Source organism: Theropithecus gelada, chromosome 12, assembly GCF_003255815.1.
Source record: "Theropithecus gelada isolate Dixy chromosome 12, Tgel_1.0, whole genome shotgun sequence".
In the NCBI taxonomy this organism is placed as follows: Eukaryota; Metazoa; Chordata; class Mammalia; order Primates; family Cercopithecidae; genus Theropithecus; species Theropithecus gelada.
This window is the reverse complement of record NC_037680.1, coordinates 42,294,706-42,319,072: the sequence shown is the minus strand read 5'-3', so window position 1 is coordinate 42,319,072 and position 24,367 is coordinate 42,294,706. Positions and strand designations below refer to the sequence as shown.

The 24,367-nt window shown below is 36.7% G+C and overlaps 1 protein-coding gene across 1 annotated transcript in view; it reads left to right on the top strand.

The window, feature by feature from the left end:
• Window positions 1-24,367, top strand: part of TTC21B (tetratricopeptide repeat domain 21B) — an 80,525-nt gene that overhangs the window by 47,728 nt on the left and 8,430 nt on the right. Inside the window, exons 20-26 of the mRNA XM_025405547.1 lie at window positions 3,657-3,845; window positions 5,724-5,834; window positions 6,840-6,921; window positions 15,248-15,398; window positions 15,595-15,756; window positions 17,746-17,941; window positions 22,834-23,058. Coding sequence (XP_025261332.1) covers window positions 3,657-3,845; window positions 5,724-5,834; window positions 6,840-6,921; window positions 15,248-15,398; window positions 15,595-15,756; window positions 17,746-17,941; window positions 22,834-23,058 — 1,116 coding nt within the window. The remainder of the gene's footprint in view (window positions 1-3,656; window positions 3,846-5,723; window positions 5,835-6,839; window positions 6,922-15,247; window positions 15,399-15,594; window positions 15,757-17,745; window positions 17,942-22,833; window positions 23,059-24,367) is intronic.

Genomic DNA, 24,367 nt, shown 5'->3' with positions numbered 1-24,367 from the left:
AGACTCTGTCTCAAAAAAAAAAAAAAAAAAAAAAAAAAAAAATCTCCTTTGTTTTGTGTTTATATGGCTAAGTCCAGCTTCCTTTTAGCATGGTATATCTCCTGCATTCTTTTACTTTCAATTTTCCGTGTCCTTTTATTGAAGATCTGTCAGCATATAATTTTTTTCTTGACAATCTTAATCTATTATAATTTTTTAACATTTAATATAATTATGAATTATATTTGGATTTGGATTTGCCATCTTATAATTTATTTTTTTCTGAATTTTCTTGACTTTTATGAGTTAAATTATTCTTATTCCACTTTCCCCTCTATTATTGTGTTATTTATACCTCCTTTTATTATTTTTCAGTGTTAGCTACATTACAACACACATTTCTTCTTATTCAAATTCTGTTATTCTACTTTTGCCTTTTCCATTATTGTTGTCAGGCATTTTAAATTAGTTGTTTGAAACTTTGTTTATAGGGAACACAATGTGATATATTTTATTTCAGTATCAGATACTGGAAGATTTTTAAGTAAATCTTCTAGGTTCTCCATCTCATTTAAGCGATTTTGCCTATCTGCTCTATCTATTATGTGTTGATTTTGCAGCTTACTTCTGAGAGGGATAATCTTACTTCCCAAGTTCCCTGGAGGTACTTTACCGTTCCCCAGATAGGATCCATAATATTGGTTTGTTTTGCAGTTGTCTAGTTGTGAAATCATCACTTGCCTTCTTCATACTTGATTTTTTTAAAAAGACCATTTTTATCTCATTCTATTTATCCTGTGTCTGTGAGCTCCTGTGATATGTTGGAAGCACAGGTCTCTGAGGTAAGCAAGCAGTTTATGTAATACTGTGCTCATTTTTCCACAGAGAGTATCTGTCCAAGATTATACAGCTGGTTACTAGAAGAGTTTGAAGTGGAATGCAGATGCCTCAGTCCTAACCCTTTGTGCTTTCCAGGATACTGTACTAGTCACCTTTCGATTTGATTCCCGTGTACCCGGAAGAGTTCTGCATTCTGCAAATAATTTATAGTGTTTTGGTTTTGAGATTTAACCGACAGGGGCGTGTATATGTGTGTGTGCACGTGTGTGTGCATGAGTGTGGGTGCTTACCCAAGTTTCAGTAGAAAGTCCTAAAATTTTTTTGTCCTAGCTGTGAATGAATTGAGCTTGGATTATTAGATTCTGTGATATCCATCTAAGTTTATGATATCATTAAAGTATGTAATCTTAAACAATGTTAATATCTTATCCTTAGTGGTTGGTACATTTTAGCTCTTATTTTCTGAATCACATGATAGAGAATTGCACCCAGCAATAGGTTAGCTATCAGAAGCTAGAAGGAAAGTGTAATCTTTGGTAAATGTAGACTTTTAAAACATTTTAGAAATAAATTTAGCTCAGTTCACTCCTTTATGAATATCATTAGTCCCAGTCACCATAGTTGTATGAGGCCCTGTGTTATAAAAGCAGACATATGAAGCAACATCAAAAAACAGCATGCCATGGCTAGGCAATACCAGCACCCCAAACTGTTGAGTTTATATGTTAGAGCCCAGGGATTATTCATCTTTGATAAGGTTTGAGGAACTGTAACATTCTTCCCAATGATGACAATGCTGTATATTCTGAATGACAAAGAGACAAATCTGAAGATGCAATTCAAACAGAAAACTGTAAGTGGAGTCAAAGTTTTTGATATTTTCTGTTCATTTATTCAGAGACCATTTATTGAGCTTAATTTTTCACATGATGTAACTTAGGGGTTCTGTCATAGTGATTTTGCAAAGTTGCTAAACATTTTTGGCAGTGACAGAAATGGTAAATTTAGGGAAATCTCAAGTCTTTGGAATTTTGCTTCCTAAACATTTCAGACTTTTCCAATAACTCTGCATTTCTGTAGCCCTCTCTGTCATCTTTTAGCCGACTCCATCGTTATTTCTTGCTTACGGTCCTGAAGTATCCTCCTGATTGATCCCATCCTCTTCCAGTCTCGTTTCCCTCTAGTCAGTTCTTCACAGTGCCACCAGGGTGATGGTTCCCAAAGGCAACCTGGTCCTGTCATGCCAATGCTTATAAACATGGCGTAGTAGCTTCCCATGGCCTCTAGGATAAAATGTAGATTATTTAACAGGCTTACCTGTTGTATATTCTGTGTATCTTTTCAGCCATTTTTTTTCTAATTATTTTATCAAACAGTATATCCCTTATTCTCTTTCCTTCACATGTGATTCCTAATGCCTATGAACCATTCCATCTCTTCATGCCATCTCTTTTTCCCCAACTCACCAGGGTGTAACTACTAGCCATTCTTTTAATTCTCAGCTGACTTCCAAGACTGAGTTAGGTTTTCTATTATGTACTCCCATGGCAACAGCATTTTCCGCTTATCTTGTTAGAAAAGGGACAACTGTCCTCTGGGGGCAGTTTGCCAGGGGCCTCTGTCACCGATATTTGTTCCACTTTCTCTTTAATTTTCACTTTCTTTCTTACACTTGCAATTCAGAGTCCAGATGTAAAACAGTAGAGGGCCATAAGTGATGGGACATCTCTAACAAAATTCTTGGAGGCTGCTACCTGGAAACTTGTGTCCTTGGGATGGTACCCTTACCCCTGAGGTGCTAGGAATGGGCCCCGGGGTCTTTCCCTGCTTTCTACTTTCCTATCGGCTAAGTGATGTCAGAGGAGCACATCTTGATATGTAGAGGTACAAGAATTCAGGGATGCAAGGATGCCTTCCTGCAAGACAGAGATCGTCCTATCTAAACCAATTGTTTTCAGGTTTTTTACTAGGAGCACATGCATGAGTGTGTGTATATGTGTGTAGCTATGTAAAAACATGAACAGATGTATGCATATGTATAATCCAAAACACACAAAGGTACATATACTGACATACTTAAACACATATTAATATAACCAAAATAAAAATTTCATGAAACAGTTTTAATGTTAACCACATGCTATATACACTTATATTTTTATTTCATTTGCAAAAGAATGCTGTTATGACTCTCTAAACCTCTGGCTTGAGAGGATAAAAAAAAAGAAAACCTGTTTCAAAGCAATTGTTTGCTAACATTTTGACAAGACTCCCAAGAAGGGTGCCCTGTGTGTAGCATAATATATTGCATGTGGTAGGCATTTACTATTTGTTAAATGAATGCATTCATTAGTGAATCATTATGTATAGCTGAAACGTGAATTTTATTTTTGAAGACCTAAAACATGGGAGTTCTTACCATTTATCGAAGGAACATCTCAATGTTCCAGAAACCAGATGGATGGGTGGAAAGGCTGATATTCTTCCAATTTAACAATCTACTCTACATTCTTACCTTGAGGAAGGCCCCACCTCTTTGTATTTGTTTCAAGGTTGTATTTCCTCCTTAGTGAACTTCCTATACACGTGCTTGTAACAGTGAGAAAAGACTCGGTAATTCCGTAAGTGTTTTGTTGGAAAGATACATGCATGCTGGCTCATTTGCAAAGAAGTACATGCTTGAGATCTCAAGAATACATTTTCTTTGGATCAGGATTTGTTAGATCAAGGGTTCATAATGTTTAAATAAATCTGTAAAATTATGCTGTGTGTGAGTTATAGAGAATTTAATTTCCTTTCTTTATTTTTTTTATTCCTTTTATCCTGATTTTTTCTAGGCTCGAGAATTACAAGCTCGGGTACTAAAACGTGTTCAGATGGAACAGCCAGATGCAGTTCCTGCACAGAAACATTTAGCAGCTGAAATTTGTGCAGAGATTGCAAAACATTCTGTTGCTCAGCGAGACTATGAAAAAGCAATTAAGTTTTATAGGGAGGCTCTGGTTCACTGTGAAACAGATAATAAGGTCAGTACCTTTATAAAATTTTAAGTACCTTTTATTCCAGATGTCCTCTAATTTCCTCAGATGTAAAATTTTTACCAGCTTGTTTTAAAAGAAGATGTAGGCAGGGTGCAGTGGCTCTTGCCTGTAATCCTAGCACTTTGGGAGTCCGAGGCGTGTGGATCATCTGAGGTTAGGAGTTTGAGACCAGCCTGACCAACATAGGGAAACCTTGTCTGTACTGAAAATACAAAAATTAGCCAGCATGGTTGGGGGGGGGGGGTGCCTCCTGTAATCCCAGCTACTTGGGAGGCTGAGGCAGAAGAATCACTTGAACCTGGGAGGTGGAGGTTGCAGTGACCCAAGATCGCACCACTGCATTCCAGCCTGGGCAATAAAGCGAGACTCTATCTCAAAAAATAAAATAGAGAAAAAGAAGAAGATTTACAAAGAAATATAACAAAAATACAAGTTAAAAGATTAATATTATTCCTCAAAAACTTTCAAAATCTTATATGATGCCTTACATTAAGAATATTAAAGTTTAAGGCCAGATGCAGTGGCTCATGCCTATAATCCCAGCACTTTGAGAGGCCAAGGCAGGTGGATCACTTTACTCCAGGAGTTCAAGACCAGCCTAGGCAGCATGGCTAAACCCCCATCTACTAAAAAGTACAAAAATTATCCAGACGTGGTGGCATGTACCTGTAGTCCCAGCTCCTCAGGGTGCTGAGGCAGGAGGATCACCTGAGCCCAGAAGGTCAAGGCTGCAGTTAACTATGATAATGCCACTGTACTACAGCCTGGGTAACAAAACAATACCCTGTCAAAAAAAAAAAAAAAAAGCAGAACATTACAGTTTAAAAACTGTAATGGAACAAGTAATATAAAGCAACTTGCAAATTGTTTTAATATTTATGTTTTTAATTATCAAAATAACTTAAATAATTTTCAAATTAATTTATTTCATCAATTTAATTTATCAAAATAATTGAAATAATTTTAAAATAATTTAAATAATTTCTCAATCACAAATATCTGGATTTAGATAATTCAGTTCCTTTTACTAAACAGCTGTTGTACACTCTGTATTTCAATTGGTGTTTAGTACTAAGGATGCAAAAATGGCTAGGCTGAATCTATGGCCTCATATGGCACAGTGGGAGAATAAATGTAAAGATAATTTTGGTGTAGTACACTTACATACATGACTGGTTATATAAAAACTAAAATGTTTTAACTGTCAAGATCTGAGAAGATCTGGAGAGATTATTAATTTTTGAAAATAATTAATGGCTAAACACTTAAGTAAGTGATCATGTACAAAAGACAACTATCCTTTAGAATTTAATGACTAGTTTGGACATTTTTATTAATATAGTTTTTTCAGATAAAGGGCAAAAACAATCTTTAGCAAGGCATAACCAAACAGATACCTTTTTCAGTGGTGGCTAAAGGAGTTGGAATCCTACTTTTAAATCTGAGGCATACCTTAGAGATTATCTGCTTGAAGCTTTTTATTTTACAAATGAGAAAGCAGATTAAGAGAGGTAGAAGGGACCTGACTTGGCCCTGTCATGGAGGAGCTGGGACTAGAATCCAATCTCCTGGTTTTAAGACCAGTGTTCTTTTCACAATGCATTATGTCACTCTACTTTTGAAGCGAGTTACTACCTATTTCTCTGTTTTTTGTTTGTTTGCTTTGTTTTTTTCTCTAGTGTAAGAGAAAATAGAGATGGTATACATACAGTTTTTTGTGGGGTTTTTTTTTTTGTCTATTATACTTGGCATTTTTATTGCAATGACTTTTGGTCAACTAAAGTTTAATCTGTGTCCACATATTTTCCTCATTCACTTTTTATTCTGTACAGTGTCTGATGAATCTAGCCTTTTGCTTTACAGATTATGTTGGAACTGGCACGATTATACCTGGCACAAGATGACCCTGATTCCTGCCTGCGGCAGTGTGCTTTACTGCTTCAGAGTGACCAGGATAATGAAGCTGCTACCATGGTCAGTCCAAGGAACTTCGGTACAATAAAAGCAGTTGTGTTTTATAAGTTTTAAATTTTACCCCATGGAACTACTACTAGATGATGAGACATGGCTCATGTTGGCTTTTGGAAGAAATAACATTTTTCTTACATTACTACATTTTACCAATAAAGACCCAGAATCATTAGGATTTTATTTATAAGAAAGATAAACCTAGGTCAGGTTTTTACATGCCCTTTTGGGTCTAGTTACTTTTTTATTTATGCCTAAGGGGATGCTTGGTTAGGTGGAGTTCATGTGGTAACACTAATTTGCTAAGAACTAACTTTTAAGTACTTAGGAATGGTGGACACATTTAAGAGTTTGGGTGGAATTTTTGGAGTTACAGGGGAAAAAAACAACTTCATATATCAGTCTAAGATGTTCTATTTTGAATAGAATTTTGGTTGTTTTTTTTTCTTATTTTTATGTGGACTAAAATATTTGTTAGCTGTGCAGACAGCTACGTGGATGACATTTTGTGAGGTTTATTTAAAGTTATTGTGGTTAAAAAGAAATATATGAAATCTGCATTTTAAAGCACATAATAAGAAAAATCTCAGTAGGTCTTGCTCATTTTTAATTTTTCAAAATAGTTATGATTTAAATTTTGTTTTGTTTTTGAATCTTCTCATTGTTATTTTAGTCAGGTTCAGTGAGTTATCTTTTCTACAATAGCACATACAGTGTGCAATTCCTTTCAAATTTCTGTTTTTAAAACAACTGCTAGGAACATATTTTTTGCTAAAAATACAATTTTGCAAGCAGAGCAATCTGTTTCACATCCTTGATTATCTTCTGTTACACTGATCTCCAAGTTATTCTGCTCAAGGTGGGCTTGAACCTTAAATTCCTCCTTTTTATAAAATGCTACCCCCTCCTCATGTTTATCATCTATATTTTTCTAGTGTTAAATCTTGATTGGAAGAAGATGTTGTGTAAAATACATGGCAATATTTTTAGAACCAACTTTTATCTTTATAGATGATGGCTGATCTCATGTTCAGAAAACAAGACTATGAACAAGCGGTGTTTCATTTACAGCAGCTTTTAGAACGTAAGCCAGGTAAATACCCACTGATGGTATTTTTTGAGTTCAGTCACCCCTCCCTTACTCCTTTTTCTTCTGTTTAGTGGTTTTGCCCTTGGGCAAACTCCATCCCTAGTTGAATCAGACTGTCTACTTGTTCCACACATGGGCTTGAATAGCTGAAATGGCCATAAGGAAAATGCAACACTGTTGACTGGTCTCACTTTAAATTATGAGCACAAACCTGGCAATCCTACTGTATTCCAAGAATGAATTCATTGATTCTAACTATTTTTTCCCACTTTCTCTTGTCTCCTGAAAACTATCAGGGGAACCAGCCCCCAATATTTCAACGTATGTTCTTTTCTATTTTCCCTACGTGTCAGCTGGTCTAAGAAATAAAGAGAAAGAGTACAAAAGAGAGCAATTTTACAACTGGGCCTCCGGGGGTGACATCACCTGTTGGTAGGTTCCATGATGCTCATTGAGTCGCAAAACCAGCAAGTTTTTATTAGGGATTTCAAAAGGGGAGAGGGATATGAACAGGGAGTAAGTCACAAAGATCACATGCTTCAAAGGGCAATAAAAGATCACAAGGGCAGAGAGGCAGAGCAAGATCAGAAGGCCAGGGTGAAATTAGAATTACTGATGAGGTTCCATGTCCTGCTGGGCACGCATTTTTGTTGATAAACATCTTAACAGGAAACAGCGTTTGAGAGCAGACAACTAGTCTGACTAGGATTCACCAGGCTGGAATTTCCTAATCCTAGCAAGCCTGAGGGCACTGCCGGAGACCAGAGCGTATTTCATCCCTTATCTTGAATCGCATAAGACAGACACTCCCAGAGCAGCCGTCCATAGACCCACCCCTGGGAATGCATTCCTTTCCCAGGGTTACTCCTTACTGGGAAAAGAATTCAGCGATATTTCTCCTATTTGCTTTCTGCAAGAAGAGAAATATGACTCTGTTCTGCCCGGCCCTGCAGGCAGTCAGACCTTATGGTATCTCCCTTGTTCCCTGAAAATCACTGTTATCCGTTCCTTTTCAGGGTGCCCAGATTTCATATTGTTCAAACACACATGTTTTACAAACAATTTGTACAGATAATGCAATCATCACAGGGTCCTGAGGTGACATACATCCTCAGCTTATGAAGATGACGGGATTAAGAGATTAAAGACAGGCATAGGAAATTATAAGAGTATTGATTGAGGAAGTGATAAATGTCCATGAAATCTTCACAGTTTATGTTCAGAGATTGTAGTAAAGACAGGCATTAGAAATTATAAAAGTGTTAATTTGGGGAACTAATAAAAGGCCATGAAATCTTCGCAGTTTATGTTTTTCTGCCGCAGCTTCAGCCAGTCCCTGTGTTTGGGATCTCTGACTTCCTGCAACACAAACCTCCAATACCCTTGCCCCATTTCTTGCCCACAGTTAAAAGCCTTGCCACCTACTTCACTAAGAGAATACTTGCACCTGGAAGAGAACTTCTCCATTCTTTGTCACTAAATTTACCCACTCCTCAGCCTTTGTCCTCCCCAGGCCTGTGATCCCGCCTGTGTCCAGCTTCTCACCTACCAAAGGGCTTTACTCTTACAGTTCTCTCTTGAATTATCAATTTTTGCTAATCAACATATAACTGTGCTGTGACATCTTCCTGCTCTAAATAAATCAGTCAATAAAAATCAACTCTTAACTCTTATCCCCTCCCAATTACTGTGCCCTTCTTCAGTTCTTCTTGACAACAAATTTTTCTCTGAAGGATTTTCAAACATGCTGTGTTCACTTTGTCTCATCCACTGCTGCACTCCAGGGAAGTCGCGTCTGCAATGTGGTCGGTGACCCCCATACTGCCAGATCAGATTCAGTTCTCAGTTCTCTGCTGACTTGACCTGTCATCGTATTTGGCACAGTTTATCCCCCTCCACAATGAAAGACTTTCTTCATTTGTCTCTGAGATCCTAAACTCACTTGGTTCTTCTTTTGCCCCATTGCCCGCTGTTTCATTCTCCTTTGTTGGAGTTCTCTTCTCTGTATGACCTTTAAATATCAGAACACTCTTAGCTTCAGTTCCTGAACCTCCTTTCTTTTTATATATTCACCCCCTAGGTGACTTTGTCCAGCTGCATGGCTTTATATCCTATGTATGTACTGATGTGTCCTAAACATTTATCTGCAGCCCTTACTTATATACACCTCTGCCTCTTTGCATTCCCACTCAGATATCTAGGAGTATCTCAAGCTTAACATGTCCAAAATAGAACACCTGATCTTTCCCTCCCCTCTAAGTTTGCTCCACCCCCACCTCTCACCTCAGTGAGTGGCATCACTGCTCCCTGTTATGCCAGCCCAGACCTCACAGTTAATCTTTGTCTCATCTTTCTCTCATATATCACCTCCAGTCTATCAGCAAATCCTTGTTAGTGCTACATTCAAAGTATACCTAGAATGCCATCACTTTTTACTACCTCTGTTACTGCCACCCTGGTCTAAACCATTGCCATCTTCCACATAGATTATTGCAACATCATCATAACTCATCTCTCTTTCCATCCCTAGCCTATGAAGACTTTAGAAATGCTTTCATCGAAAATGGCAGAGATGCCCCTGAAAATTCTAGGCTAAAAAAGCACGGCTTTTAATTTTCTGTCTGTAAAAGAAATCTAAAAGTACACTGTGTAGGGGTTGGTATGGCAGTTCCACGGTGTCTTCAGGAAACCAGAGCCTTCTCCCTTTTTGTTCTACATTGTTACTCTGACTTGCCTGAGCATCACCTCATGGTTCAAGATGACCACTGCAGTGCTGGGCATTGATGTTCCAGGGCCCAGATGGGGAAGGTGGGTGCAGAGCTGGACAAAAGGGCTTCCCAACCAGCAAAAAAATAAAACCCAACCCTTAGTAGTGTCAACTCCATGGCTGCAAAAGAAGGTGGGAAACGTTATGTTTTAGCTGCATCTAATACCCTGTAGAATAAAATCAGAATTCTGATAGTAAAGAAGAAAGGGATAACAGAAACTAGGTAGGCAAAAGCCCAAGCCAGTTACAGCCTTGAGCCTTTTTGTTTGCTGTTTCTGCTTCCCAGAATGTGCTCCTCCCAAAGGTCCATCTGGCTGCTGCCTCATTTTCTTTTGGGCCTTTGCTCCGGTGCTGCTTCTTCCTTAGAATGACTTTCCCTCACTGGCCTACATCAAGTAGCACCACTTCTTGCTCTCCATCCCTTTATCCTGTTTTCTGTTCAGTTGGGTTTTTGGGGTTTGGCTTTTTTTTTTTTTTTTTAAAGGATTTTTGGGTTTTGTGTAGCTCTTGTGAAACAAAACCAAAAAAACTATAAATCATAGAACAGAAGCATCAAGTGACCAGAAACGTTGCCCTTCACTGCTGTGTTTCCAAAATTGAGAAGGATACCTGGCCTAGTTAGTACTCGACAAATACTGAATGGGAAGAAGAGTGAGGGAGAAAAGGAAGAAAGGGAAGCAGGGACGGAGGGAGGAGAGGAAAGAGGAAAAGAAGAAAGAGAGGTGGGAACTGTTTGACTAATAGATGACTGTTTGTTACTACCCGTGTTACTAAAAAGAGTTTGAAATGGCAGAGAAAATCCTACAGCTGTGTTTCAGTTCTTCTAAACCCCGGTCAAAGCTGCCTGGTTAGAGCCGCAGAGACACAGAGGTGGCAATCCTTCAAGCAGGGCAACTCAAAGAACTAGATATGCTCTACAGGCTACCTCTACTAATGCTTTTAATAAAAAGACGTTTGAATTTAGAGAACCTCAGTTCATACTTAGAAATAAAATATCCCCAGTTGGCACAAAAATTGAAAGGAAAAAATATGGTCTATTTTTTACAGTAGTATCAACACTTTCTCTTTATTATTTTTACTACTTAATTTTTTTTCCACCTTGGGACTACCAGAGGCCATTTCATTTGTTTTTTGCCTTGTCTTTTCCAGAGTATACTTAGATGTTACTTAAAAGAATGCTGTGAATTACTTGACCACCTCACCTCTTCCACTCACCCTGGGTCCAAAATATGGGCTCATCTTGCCACCCACATTGCCCAAACCTACTTTTATTTTCTTCAGGCTTGTGTCGTTTTTTTTCCCTGCCATTTCTACCTTGTGTTCCACACTGTTTTCTCTTATTCCTCTTCTCTAAACTACCATTTGAAAGTAATATACATAATATTTTCATTCTATCTCAAGCGGTTCCCATTTCACAGTCTTTCCCTTTGAGACAATGATCTAACTTTATTTCTTAAAAAAACAGACTTCTTCTGTTGTGAATATTTTTAAGGCATTAAAAGTATTACCGTTTTCTAAGATTTGAAGAATCTCACACATTATAGTTTTCTAAGATTTGAAGAAGCCTTCATGTGTCTTGTGGGTTTTGTTTCACTTAAGTTTCTGTTAGTTGGCAGCAGCCTTTTTCCCAAAAAAATTGGCTGAGTAGACTGACTGCTTTGGATTGTTGGTAAACAAATATAAAAGCAATTTTTTATAAATGCAATATAAGGATCTTGTATTCCAGCAACACCAAATGACATGCAACCACGCTTCCAAGTCTTTGCTTGGGTTTTTTCCTTTTGCCTAAAATGAACTTTAGCTTCCTTATCTCTTTTCTCTTTCCAAACACATAATCTAAAATATATCCCTCTTGGGAGAAAATACAAAAGTAAATCTGCATCCCATTACCACCACCTACATTAAAAAAATGTCTTAGGTGATGCTGGGTAGCATGAGCCACCATCCTAGATTTGCCTCAGAGCGAAGGGTTTTCCTGAATGCGGGGCTTCCCATGCTAACAGAAAGTCCCAGGCAAACTGGGATGAGTTGGTAACCCTAATCCTCGGTTACTTTGTCCATGCATATTTATTACTTATAGTATTTTACTAAAAATATTTATGTGCATATTTGTGTTGTTTATTAGACTGTAGACTCCTCAAGTTCAGGGAACTCACCATATTTATCTTATATTCCCAATATCAGACAAAATGCCACGCACATGGATGTGGCAACATAGATGTTTATTGGTTGAATGGATCAGTGAATGACTGTAAAACACCAAGTCAATTAAAAATACAACAGGAGAATCGCTTGAACCTGGGAGGCGGAGGTTGCAGTGAGCCAAGATCACGCCACTGCACTCCAGCCTTGATGACAGAGTGAGATCTCAAAAACAACCACAAAATTTTCAGTAAATTTTTATTGTCTATGTGATATTTTTAATCGTAAAAGTTTTTAATCTTGTGTTGTATGCCTTGTTCTTACTAGTACCTTACACACTTATCCACAGATCTATTTTGTTGGAATTACTCTAAAACATATGTATCTACATTCATTTTATGTGTACATTATTGTTTATCCTCAGTAACTCATCTTGTACTTTAGATTAAGGCTCTATTTTAGCTTATTTCAGAAATGTACCATACAAATTTGACTTAATTTAAGTAGTTGAAAAATTCCTCTTCTAGATCTAATTACTGCTGTCATGACAGATTACCCCTTTTCTCTGTCAGAATCTCCAGATCGCCTTGAGCTTTCCCCTTCCTTCATAGTAATCGGTTAAGGTGTCTCCTCAGTTCTGTTTGCTTGATAGCTAGCCAACACATCCAGTCAGTCTAGTAAGATCTTCCTCCTATCCTTGAGGCTGCTCAAAGGTCAACTCCTATGTAAAATTTCCCAACTCCTCCAGGCAAAGTTCGGAATCCTGTGCTTTGTAATACCATACCATAGCATTGTATGCTTGCCACATCTCGTCACCCTATAACTATTTTGATATCTTCTTACTATCCATCAATAAAGATGGACCAGCTAAGTTTTTTAGAGGGTAATACACATTTTAGTTTTTAATGGATTTCTTAAGTGCAGAAATTTGCAAATGTCATGGTTAACCAAAAGACAAGTGAATGTAATTTAATCTGTCACTGGTAATTATAACTTGAACTAATAATGAATACATTTCAATAGTATATAAGAAATATTCTAGAAATTGCCTTCCCAATGTTGACAATACTAGCAGTATCATGCAAAAAAAATTTCACCAGAAATTTTAACCTTTAGTTCTTGCTTAATCCAGTACAGCTTCCAGATGCTGTGGCTTTATTATGGGGTATTCTATTTCTTATCAAAATTTTTGAAGTATAAATATTATTAATAACATTTGTAATTTATAAGTATTTTTCATGGCTTTATTTATATAGCAGCACTCCTACAGTCAATATTATAATGCTATTTTAAGAAAATAAGTGGATTGGACTCAAAGAATTTGAGAAATTTGTTTGAATTCACATAGCTAAACGACAAGACCAATATTTGAGTTGTCTTTTTCTGAAACCATATTCTTATTGTGCCCTTTTTAGTGATGCTAAAAAGTGTGATGAACAAAATCTCTGGACTTAAGATTGTGTGTCAAGGGGACAAACGATACTATCAACCTGTATTAGTTTAACATCCTGTAATTGAGTAGATACAGTGTTTCCAGAAGTTCTTTTTTTAAAGAATATTTTGTATTGTGGTGAAACATATATAACACGAAATTCATCATCTTAACCATTTTTAAGTGTATCATTCAGTGGCATGAAATGCATTCACATTGTTTTGTAAGTCATCACCGTTACCCATCTCCAAAACTTTTTTACCATTCCAAACTGTAAGTCGGTACACCAGTTCCTCATTCTTCTTCCCGGAGCCCCTAGCAACCATCATTATACTTTCTGTGTTTATGAATTTAACTATTCTAGGCACCTCATGTAAGCTGTATCACACAGCATTTGTCCTTTTGTGTCTGGCTTATTTCACTTGGTATAATGTCTTCACAATTCATCCATGTTGAAGTGTATGTCAAAATTTTCTTATTTTTTATGGCTGACATACAATATACAATATTCCTTTATATGTACGTGCTACATTTTGATTATCTATTTGGGCTCTTTCCACTTTTTCTGTCTATTATGAAGGTTGTTGCTGTGAACATTGGTGTACAAATACCTGTTTGAGTCTCTGCTTTTAATCTTTTGGATATATACTCAGGAAAATTGCTGGATTTACATGATGTCATCTCTTTTCAAATAGCAAAATAGAGTCAAGGATAAATAGCTTTAAAACAAGCTTTTTTGTTTTTGTGTTTTAATTCTAGAAATTCAACCTAAGAACATGTTGAGAATAGCCTAAGGGTTTTTGCAATTCCCCTACATATCCCTAGTCCTGTGCTAACTGAAACTTGAGCACCCAAACATCTAAAAGATACCACTATAAAGAAATAAATAATGTGAATCATCAGTAAGTAGGCCCTTATGCAACCATTAAAAATCATGTTTTGGAAGATTCTTTAATGACAATTGGGAAATGTTTACTGTTGAATGTTCATCAAAATCAACATTAAAACTAATCAAAACCAATCAAAATCAAAACCCCAAATGTGACTCCAGTTTTGTATATATGTAAATAAACATCGATTTTGTATGAATGTAAACAAAGAAATAACGTATCTTTGCTTACATTTATATATCGGTTGGTTTTCAAATATATGAAAGAAAGCACACCAAAATGTGCTAATCTCTAGCTGGAAATATGTTGATTTTTTTTCTTTATACTTTTTATATTTTTTCCTTATTTTCTGTAGTGTCTATACATTATTTTTACAATCCTAAAAAAGATTTATTAAATTATTCTGTAACTTAGTTTGTTAGTGATAAGAGAGAATTAGATAGAATTGGGAGAAGGCTTTCTAGGAACCTGCCAGGAAATTATACCTGAGATCAAAGGAATGAATGAATGAATTAATTTTTTTAGAAGAAGGTGAAACAGGATTAAAATATAGGAACTAATATGCTAAGGTTCTAGTATGGTAAGTTAGCATATGGTATGTTAGCTATATGTACATATCAAAGAGAGACTGGAGAAAAATTTCTTATTGCCCACCCCATACATTATTTGTCAATTGTACTGTTCCCACGTCCTTCCTAGCAAGAGTAAGTAGGAGAGGGGTTCTCAGAGACCTACAGTGAACTTGCCCTGTCCAATTAAATCGGTATCCCTGAACTACACAGTTGAAAGTCTAGATTACCTAGGTAGAGGCTGTTTCTCTAAGGTTGTCGTCCCCCAAACAGTAGAAAAGTTACAAGAAATATTCATTTTTCCAGATTTGCCTATGTAGATGTGACCAACCCAGCCCAAACTATGTCATTTAGTAGATCATCTAGTTGGCCATACAGCATCTTTAGGGACTTATTCCCTGAGGCATTTTTTACTTATATTTAAAATGTACTTTATATAAGTAAATTATACACTAATGAAGTAGAATTATAACCAACAAAAGAAACAATATAAAATGTTGCCCATATCTGAAGTATTATTTGTTTCCAGATAATTATATGACATTATCTCGTTTGATTGATCTCCTAAGAAGATGTGGAAAACTCGAGGATGTCCCAAGATTTTTCTCAATGGCTGAGAAACGTAACTCCAGAGCAAAGTTGGAGCCAGGATTTCAGTATTGTAAAGGACTATATCTTTGGTAAATCTATTGACAAATAAATGCTACATAATTTTTTTTTCTCATTGTAAATCAAGTAGAATAAGCTTTTCTTTGTAGTAAAAAAAATGTACTTTTCAAAATAGTTCATCAGTTTTATTTACCAGACAGATTATAAACTAATATAAGTTTTGTAGTCAGTGATTGAAATAAATAATTCTTTTAAACATCTAACAAGGTACACTGGAGAACCAAATGATGCCCTTCGACATTTTAATAAAGCTCGGAAAGATCGTGACTGGGGCCAAAATGCCCTTTATAATATGATAGAAATCTGTTTGAATCCAGATAATGAAACTATTGGAGGTGAAGTATTTGAAAACCTGGATGGAGACCTGGGGTGAGTTATTTGACATATTATCCTTTTTTAAAAAACACTTGTTGGAGATAATAAACAGGATACTATACAAAAGAACTAAATTCTAGGATAGCAATAATGAAAGGGCAGATGAATAAAATAAATAGGCATTTCATTGCATAGTTATTTTAGCAAATTGAATAGTTATTCAATAGATTAGTTATTGCTAACATAACTGTTCTCTGAAACAGGCATAAAATGTTTTTAGGTTTCCTAAATAATAATAGACATGTTATGAAGACACTCCCCTAATTGTAGAATTTGACAACTATGGCAAAAATTATCCACACAATAATAGTAACTACTTAACAAATGGTAGGTATTTTCCAGACCTTGTCCTCTATACTTTCTATGCACTATCTCATTTGTTTTCTACAATAGTATTGCAAAATAAGCTGAGTCAACTTGTTTAATGTGATAGTAATGATGGAGGCAAGATTTAGACTGAGTCCTGACTGCTGCTAGTGTGGTATACTGCTAGTCAATGGTTACTTATCAACCTGCATTAGTAGCCTGTCCTCTCTTTAGACTCGGGCAAGGCATGTGGGGAATGTATTAGGACATAAAGGGAATATGAGGTAGTTCCTGCCTTCAGGAGTGTGTAATTTACTTAAGAGGCAAGACAATACCTGAAACCTTTCAATCTGCAACTAAACATAAATGGATTTACATGGATATTAAGTATTGTCAGAGTTCATAGGAATCATAGCAGTGCATGAGGTATTCAGGGGAAGATGCATGGAGGAGCAGGAAAAAATTAATACTAGATTGCCAAGAGATTTCAATGACAGATTTTAATGCTTGGATTACAGAGATCAATTAGAGCTAGGAAGTGGCATGTTTATGGTTGTTATAGGAAGGTTGAGGTAACATTGCTGTTACGGAACTATAAGCTATCCAAGTGGAAATCTTCTGCAGGCAATTCAAAATACAAAACTAAAACTCTGAAGAGAGGTCACAGCTAGGGATAGAGATTTGGGAGACATCTGCAGAGTGCATAGTTGGAACTCCATGAATGGCCTCTTTGAAAGTGGTAGAATGAAGTAACAAAAATCTGAGAACTAAATGTTAAGTTTGTTAACATTTAAGGGATCTGGAGGAGGAAGGAAGGTCAGAAAAGGGCAATCAACATGGTAGAAAGAGAACTAAAGCCATGTAGTGTTATAGAAGCCAAGGGAGAAGAACTTTGAAAATGGTAGTCAACAGTGTGACATGTTTTAGGTAAGATAAGCCTAAGGTCTGAGAAGAAGACCAGTGGCTTTAGTGATTGGACTTCGAGTGTTTAATTTCCTTTTATTAATTGATTTGTGTATATGTGTGTGTGTGTGTGTGTATAAAACAAGAAAATTGCTATTAAATATTCAAATTGCACTTGAAATTACTTTTTGACACACATAATTTCTGAAAGTCTGATAGGCAACGTGGTGAGGAGAACAGAGTAGATTTTATATGTCTGATAAACTTAGATTCAGGTCCTAGGTTTACCACTTATTAGCTGCGTGACCTTTAGCAAATTACCTGTTTAAGCCTCAGTTTTCCTATGTGTAAAATGGATTAAACATAGAATGAAATAATACAGTATTTGTCGCTTTTTCCTCCTCTTCTTTCCTTTCACTTTTTTAATAGATATATGTTAATTTTATGATTCTACTTATAGTTTTATATTTGCTGGAATGCACACATTTACAACATGTAGATATTGTCCAACTTTTGTCTTCATTCTAGAGGAAATTAATGCTTAATGGTGTTTTATTGAGTCCCTATTAATTTTGTTTAAAATGCATCGTAACTGTGCTTCACTTTGTATTCAAAGAGAATGAGTGACATTCTTCACAAAAGATTACTTTTAAATGAATGAAAAAAAGAGTATAAAAGAATGCCCAGAGCTTTTTTGTACAAAAGCCAATTCTAATCTCAATGAATTGTATCATGAGTAAGAGACATAAGTGATTTATTTTTAATTATATACAGTAATTCAACTGAGAAGCAAGAATCTGTGCAATTGGCAGTAAGAACAGCAGAAAAACTTCTTAAGGAACTAAAACCTCAGACTGTTCAGGGTCACGTACAGCTTCGCATAATGGAAAACTATTGCTTAATGGCTACCAAACAGAAATCTAACGTTGAACAAGCATTAAATACCTTCACTGAAATAGCAGCATCTGAGGTTAGTGGATTTTCTTTTTCAGCTTCATATGTTATCTTTATTTGGTAGTATAGAAACATGTATTTTGATTAGTTGTTTATTTTCTGAAGAAAGATTGACTTAATTACCTGTTTTGTTTTGTTTTTTTGTTTTGTTTGTTTGTTTGAGACAGAGTCTTGCTCTGTAGCCCAGGCTGGAGTGCAGTGGTGCGATCTCGGCTCACTGCAAGCTCCACCTCCCAGGTTCACGCCATTCTCCTGCCTCAGCCTCCTGAGTAGCTGGGACTACAGGCGCCCGCCACCACACCCGGCTAATTTTTTGTATTTTTTAGTAGAGACGTGGTTTCACTGTGTTAGCCAGGATGGTCTTGATCTCCTGACCTCATGATCCACCCACCTCGGCCTCCCAAAGGGCTGGGATTACATGAGCCACCGCGCCCGGCTTAATTTTTATTAAAAATTATGTATATAGTTGGGCATATACAATGTCCCCTTCTTTGCAGAAGAGACGATGTTACTGTTTTGATGTGTTGTTGATGTATTTCTCTCTACTGGAATGTTAAATTCCAGAGAAAGGGAATTCTTCAAAAGTACATAAGTTAATTCTCAAGGGAGCCACTTTATCCTCTGGAGAATTTCTGTGTTGTAGATGTAGCCAAGATTAACTTACTAAGTGGAAGTAAACACCTGACTGCCCTGATATCTTACCTCTTCACTTACATGAACTTGGAATTTTTCCGGCTATATAGCTACATGAGAGCAATACTGACAGCTTCTAACTTAGTCATACAAATAATTATATAATTTTTTATTTTTTTTATTTTTTTGACACGGAGTCTCACTCTGTTGCCCAGGCTGGAGTGCAGTGGCGCAATCTCAGCTCACTGCAAGCTCCGCCTCCCAGGTTCACGCCATTCTTCTGCCTCAGCCTCCCGAGTAGCTGGGACTACACACACCCACCACCACGTCCGGCTGATTTTTTGTATTTTTAGTAGAGATGGGGTTTCACCATGTTAGCCAGGATGGTCTTGATCTCCTGACCTTGTAATCCACCCGCCTCGGCCTCCCAAAGTGCTAGGATTACAGGCGTGAGCCACCGCGCCCAGCCACAAATAATGATATTCTTTGGCAACACTGAAATAACCTCCTGCAATCTTTTCAGATTTGTTATTTTCATAGTATTATTCTTACAAAATCAGAGGCTTTCTTCTCTTCGCTGTGCTCGAATCCACCTTTTTTCCTTTTCTTTGAAACAGAGTTTTGCTGTTGTCACCCAGGCTGGAGTGCAATGGCGCGGTCTCAGCTCACTGCAACCTCCGACTCCCAGGTTCAGGCAATTCTCCTGTCTCAGCCTCCCAAGTAACTGGGATTATAGGTGCCTGCCACCATGCCCGGCTGTTTTTTGTATTTTTAGTAGAGAGGGGTTTCGCCATGTTGGCCTGGCTGGTCTGGAACTCCTGACCTCCTACCTCGGCCTCCTCCACCTTTTTTCTTACTCTGTAGATACTGTTTTTCCTTCCCTCACACAGCACTTTATTTCTTCAATTACTTGATATTAAGAAAGGAATTCTAGATACCCTCCCATCAGCAGTTGGTAAGTTACTTTTAAGCATATTCATTGGATTTCATGTTTATTCTTCCATTCAGTGATGCTGTAGGCCACTGGAAGCTCATTTTATGTCTCTCAGAGGACACACAGAATTTTTCTGTGATTTCTTATGGTTCAGTGGTCACAGTGGCAACAATAAACTACCCAAAGCCCTGTACAGTGATCTCTTTCCCCTCACCTTCCAGGGCCCTGGAGGAGATTGAGATGTCAGGGGTTTGGGAGACCTGCAACTCATGTTGTGGCTTGGGTACAAGTATCCTAGATGGCAGCTTTATTACCACACTTGGAACAAAAGAGCAGGGCAGCACGTCAGCAGCAACCCTCCAAAGCAAGGCCCTTCTGCACACATTGAAGTAATGTGCTCAGGGGTCATGCTCTGTTGAATTGGCTTTGTGGAACAGATGGATGACAGCTGCTGAATGAAGACAGAGCAGAAGTAGAGTAATCATGTACATCTAAGAGAATCTCTAGGAACATGAGGAAGCACAGTCTCATGTCAAGTGCCATAGCTACTGAATGCTGTGATGTGCTATTCTATCTCATAACAATGATAAAGTTTATTTTGACTAAATCCATTATCCCTACTGTGAAGTCTAAGAGAGGAAAAAAAGCCAAAAGCAGTGAATGATATTACAGCTATTTCCTAGAAAGACTATGCCTGCTTTCTGTTGATGAGACTACGTTATTTTTTTAATCATCCTTACGTATGTGGTTAGTAAAATACTATCTTCAGATATGTTTACTAACCATATTATTCAAAAGATAATGATACATGAGCTGAAGTTTCATAAGCATCAAATTTTATCTCACATTTTTTTCTTTTAACTCATAGGCTGCATATATTCAATATAATGAATATTCATTAAGCAGCCAGCAAGTGCTAAGCATAGTGGGAAACACAAAGATAAATAATGTATGGTCCCTTTTTTCAAGTTTCTCATAGTCTATGGAAGACAAGGCAAGCATACTGACTATGATGACTTAATACAAAGCAAAATGCGTTACATTCCTTACTAGAATTGCAAATAAAAATGCTGTAGGAGACAGTATAAGGAGAGTTGGGGGACCCTTTTGTAAAGAAGGTATGATTTAAGAAAAAATAGGATTTAAGAAGCAGGTATGATTGAAGAACCAGGATAAATTGCATTTTAACAGGCAGAAATGAAGACAGTGTGTTCCAGAGGAAGAAGAAAATGTGAATGAAGTCAGGGAGGCAGAAAAACATAGGGTATGTTCACAATCCTGTGTGTCATTCAGAGGGACTGAAAAAGAGGTATGTGACAGGAAATCATGGAGGACATGCTGGAAGATACATTAAACCCAAGCTAAAGTGTTTCTACTTGCTTTCATTGCATCACCTCAAACCATAAAGATGAGATGTTTGTAATACAGCTGTATTGTCCACATCCGAGTCTTGTCCTTGGCAATCTAAAGTTACTGCAATTTAGAGTTATTGAGAGACAGAGAGAGAAGCTGGCTCTAGGTCTTAGGATGTCTGCACCAGAAAGAAATACCTAATGCAGGGATTAGAACTCAGGTTTGCTTTTAGAAACTGTTCTTCAGTTCACTCAGGAGTGATCAAGTTGTGAAGAACCGGTAGATTCTAATCAAACTCAAAGTGTAAGTCAGAGAGGTTATTTTTAATTGTGTAGTGTAAGGGGAATGTGGGACCTTTTAATAGGACCCTCTTCCTCTTAGGCTGTCCTAGGACCTTGCTGACAAATACATAGCAGGCCTCTATTTTCTCTCCTCTCCTGGCCCACCTGAGGTGGGCTGGGTTGAGGAGAGGGTGAGGCTCTGTTATTGGTAACATCCAACAGGTCTTCGTAATCTACAACCAATTGGTTGGATTTAACACTCAAACCATTTTGCCACCCCTTACCTAGAGGAACAGATTACATCTTGGAAGTTTATTGATAGACATAGAATTTGAGGTAAGGAAGTTTTTATATTTCTAAAAGCTGTTTTTATAAAACCCTGATGTACTGCCCTTCTCTATTCCAGAGTTATTTCTTACTTCCAACCATAATCAGTTGGACATTGAACATTTTACCACTCTCCTTTTACAATATTCCTTATCAGTTACCCAAATTTGCTATCTTATAGTATACTTCTATTATAGTAATGATATCATCAGTCCTCAGTCACAATTTCTTACCCTTTGTTTTTGTTTTTATTTTGAGACAGGGTCTCATTCTGTCTTCCATGCTGGAGTGCACTGGCATGATCCTAACTCACTGTGGCCTTGAACTCCGAGGCTCAAGAGATCCTCCCACTCCAGCCTCCTGAGTAGCTGGGACTACAGGGGCCGGCCACCACACTCAGCTAGTTTTTCTTTGTTATTTTTAGTAGAGGTGAGGTCTCGTTATGTACTAGCCTCAGCCTCCCAAAGTGCTTCGATTACAGATGTGAGCTGTCCCCCTGGCCCCTTTATTTGTATGTCAAGCTGAGGCTTCTTTCTTTATAAATGCATCGTAATCTCTCTGCTGAAATTTAAGAAGCATCCTACCTTAATCAAGAACATACACATTATTGCTTATGAAAGTTAGTTGTCTGGATAGATCACTAATGGCCTCCATTTTATATGAATTCTCATTAACCTATTGGTTTCATAGAGTGACATTCTCTGACTTCAAACTCTATCCAAAAGAATATCATATAGATTGTTTTAGGAAGCTGCAGACTCCAAATCTAAAAGCATAATTTAAGGCATTAGTTTATTTCATGTACTTTCCAAGTGGTGAATTAATTATGTGCCTTATTTTTAACATTTCGTTGTTCAAACTTTATTGGGAGAAGAGGTTTTTGGATAAAAGGAGAAGGGAGGGGAATAAAGCAATAGAAGTCATAATGGGTAAGGACCATCGTCAGGTAAATTATTGTTACTCGTCTTTGACAGGTGAAAGAAGTAAGGAGCCTAAATGTTAAATCTGAAATACAAACTGCTCAATAAGGATTTTACTGAAACAGTTTTATTTTTTCTGTTTCTATACAAAACTAAAACATGACTATTTGAACCCCATTAAAGATAAAGTCTCACTAATTATTGTAATTGTGTGCATGTGGCATCTGAATAGTTGTCATTATCTTGAATTATCTTGACCACACAGTGCTTGACCAAGTTTCTTCATAGCAGCTTGAGGGTACTTGATGTGTTAAATAATGATCTGTAATCACAGTTATCTGTAATGGAGCTAGAAATGGAATCCACAAACTAGTTCTCATGTAGCATTTTCTGCTTTCTGTGTGTTTTTGAGACATTTATGTTTGTGCATCTTGTGGTCTAAAAGTTTATTTTCTTATAGAAGGATCATATCCCAGCACTCTTGGGAATGGCAACGGCTTATATGATCTTGAAACAGACGCCACGAGCCAGAAACCAGCTGAAACGTATTGCGAAAATGAATTGGAATGCTATTGATGCCGAAGAGTTTGAGAAGAGTTGGCTGCTACTTGCTGATATTTACATTCAATCAGCAAAATATGACATGGCAGAAGAACTATTAAAACGGTGCCTGCGTCATAATAGAGTAGGTGATTGAAGAGTAAAAAATAATTATTGACCTTTGCTGCATAAGCTTTCCATATAGATATCATTGAGTGTTAGTCCATTTCCAAGGATTCCTGTGTGATTTTTGAAAATTAAATGTTTATTCTTACCACAATCAGAAAACAAGCATTAATAATAAGAAAAAATTTGTCCTTTAAAGTTAAAAAAAAAAAAGATTTATGCAATTTCAAGTTTCAGCTCTAGTGATGCCCTACTTAACAGAAAGTGTTTTTGGAATGTCAAACATTTGCCTGTGATTATCCATCTCATCCCAGAACTAATGAAAATTGCAGAACAACATTAATTGCGGACGTCTGTCCCTCCCATTAAGAAATACTCTTGAATTTACTGCAGCTGCATGTCATTTTCTCATTATTAGAATCTATTATGCATAATATATTTTGTGGGAGAAAGTCTTTTCAGCTTTTAATTTCATTTGTTTAATAAAAATTCCTTATCTTTAGGTATAAAATTGAATATTATAAAGTCCTTAGAATTTAAGACTTTTTACTAACATTTTGATGTTTAATTACAAAAGATGGCATTATAGCAGTTCTTTAAAGTTAAGATTTATTTTTTTGTTGAGAAATAATTGCACACAACTTAGAAATGATATTTATCTTCATATATTCATATCAATTACTTCAAAACCTTAATCACAGTAAATCTGTTTTATTCTCCTTGAGTGAATTAGATTACAAATGGACCATTTATTTTTTAAAGAGGAATTGTGATTATCTAGTACTATTAAGATTCTTTCCTAGGAACTTAAGAACCTGAATGATCCAAGCATTTATCAATTTATAAACTATTCTAGATGATTAGTTACATAAATTTTATATTAAATTGGCTTTGAAAAGCAGAATGCTCATTAATAGGTTTTGAAAATCTAAATTGCTGAATAGTTTACCCTTTCATATCTAGTCTAGGATTAACCAAGATTGCATGGGAATTTCAGTGCACACAGAATTTCAGTTTGCCAGAATGCTGATAACAATACATTGCATGGTTGAACATGATAGCTGCTTTAGAAGCTTCATTCAGCCCTGCTGGTTGAATATGTTGATATTGAAAGCATGACATTTAAGAACTAAAGCTTAGGAACCTTGAATTACATAATTTAAAAAATGGAAGTCATCCATATCTGGGGCAGGAAATGTACAAGATGACACTAGACTGTCTTGCTGTACCAGATGATGAAGGAAGCTATCCATGATGATTAGAGTTTGTGTCAGAGATCTAGAGGCCAACTTGAAGACACCTCCAGCACGCGAAGTTGGGATACTTTA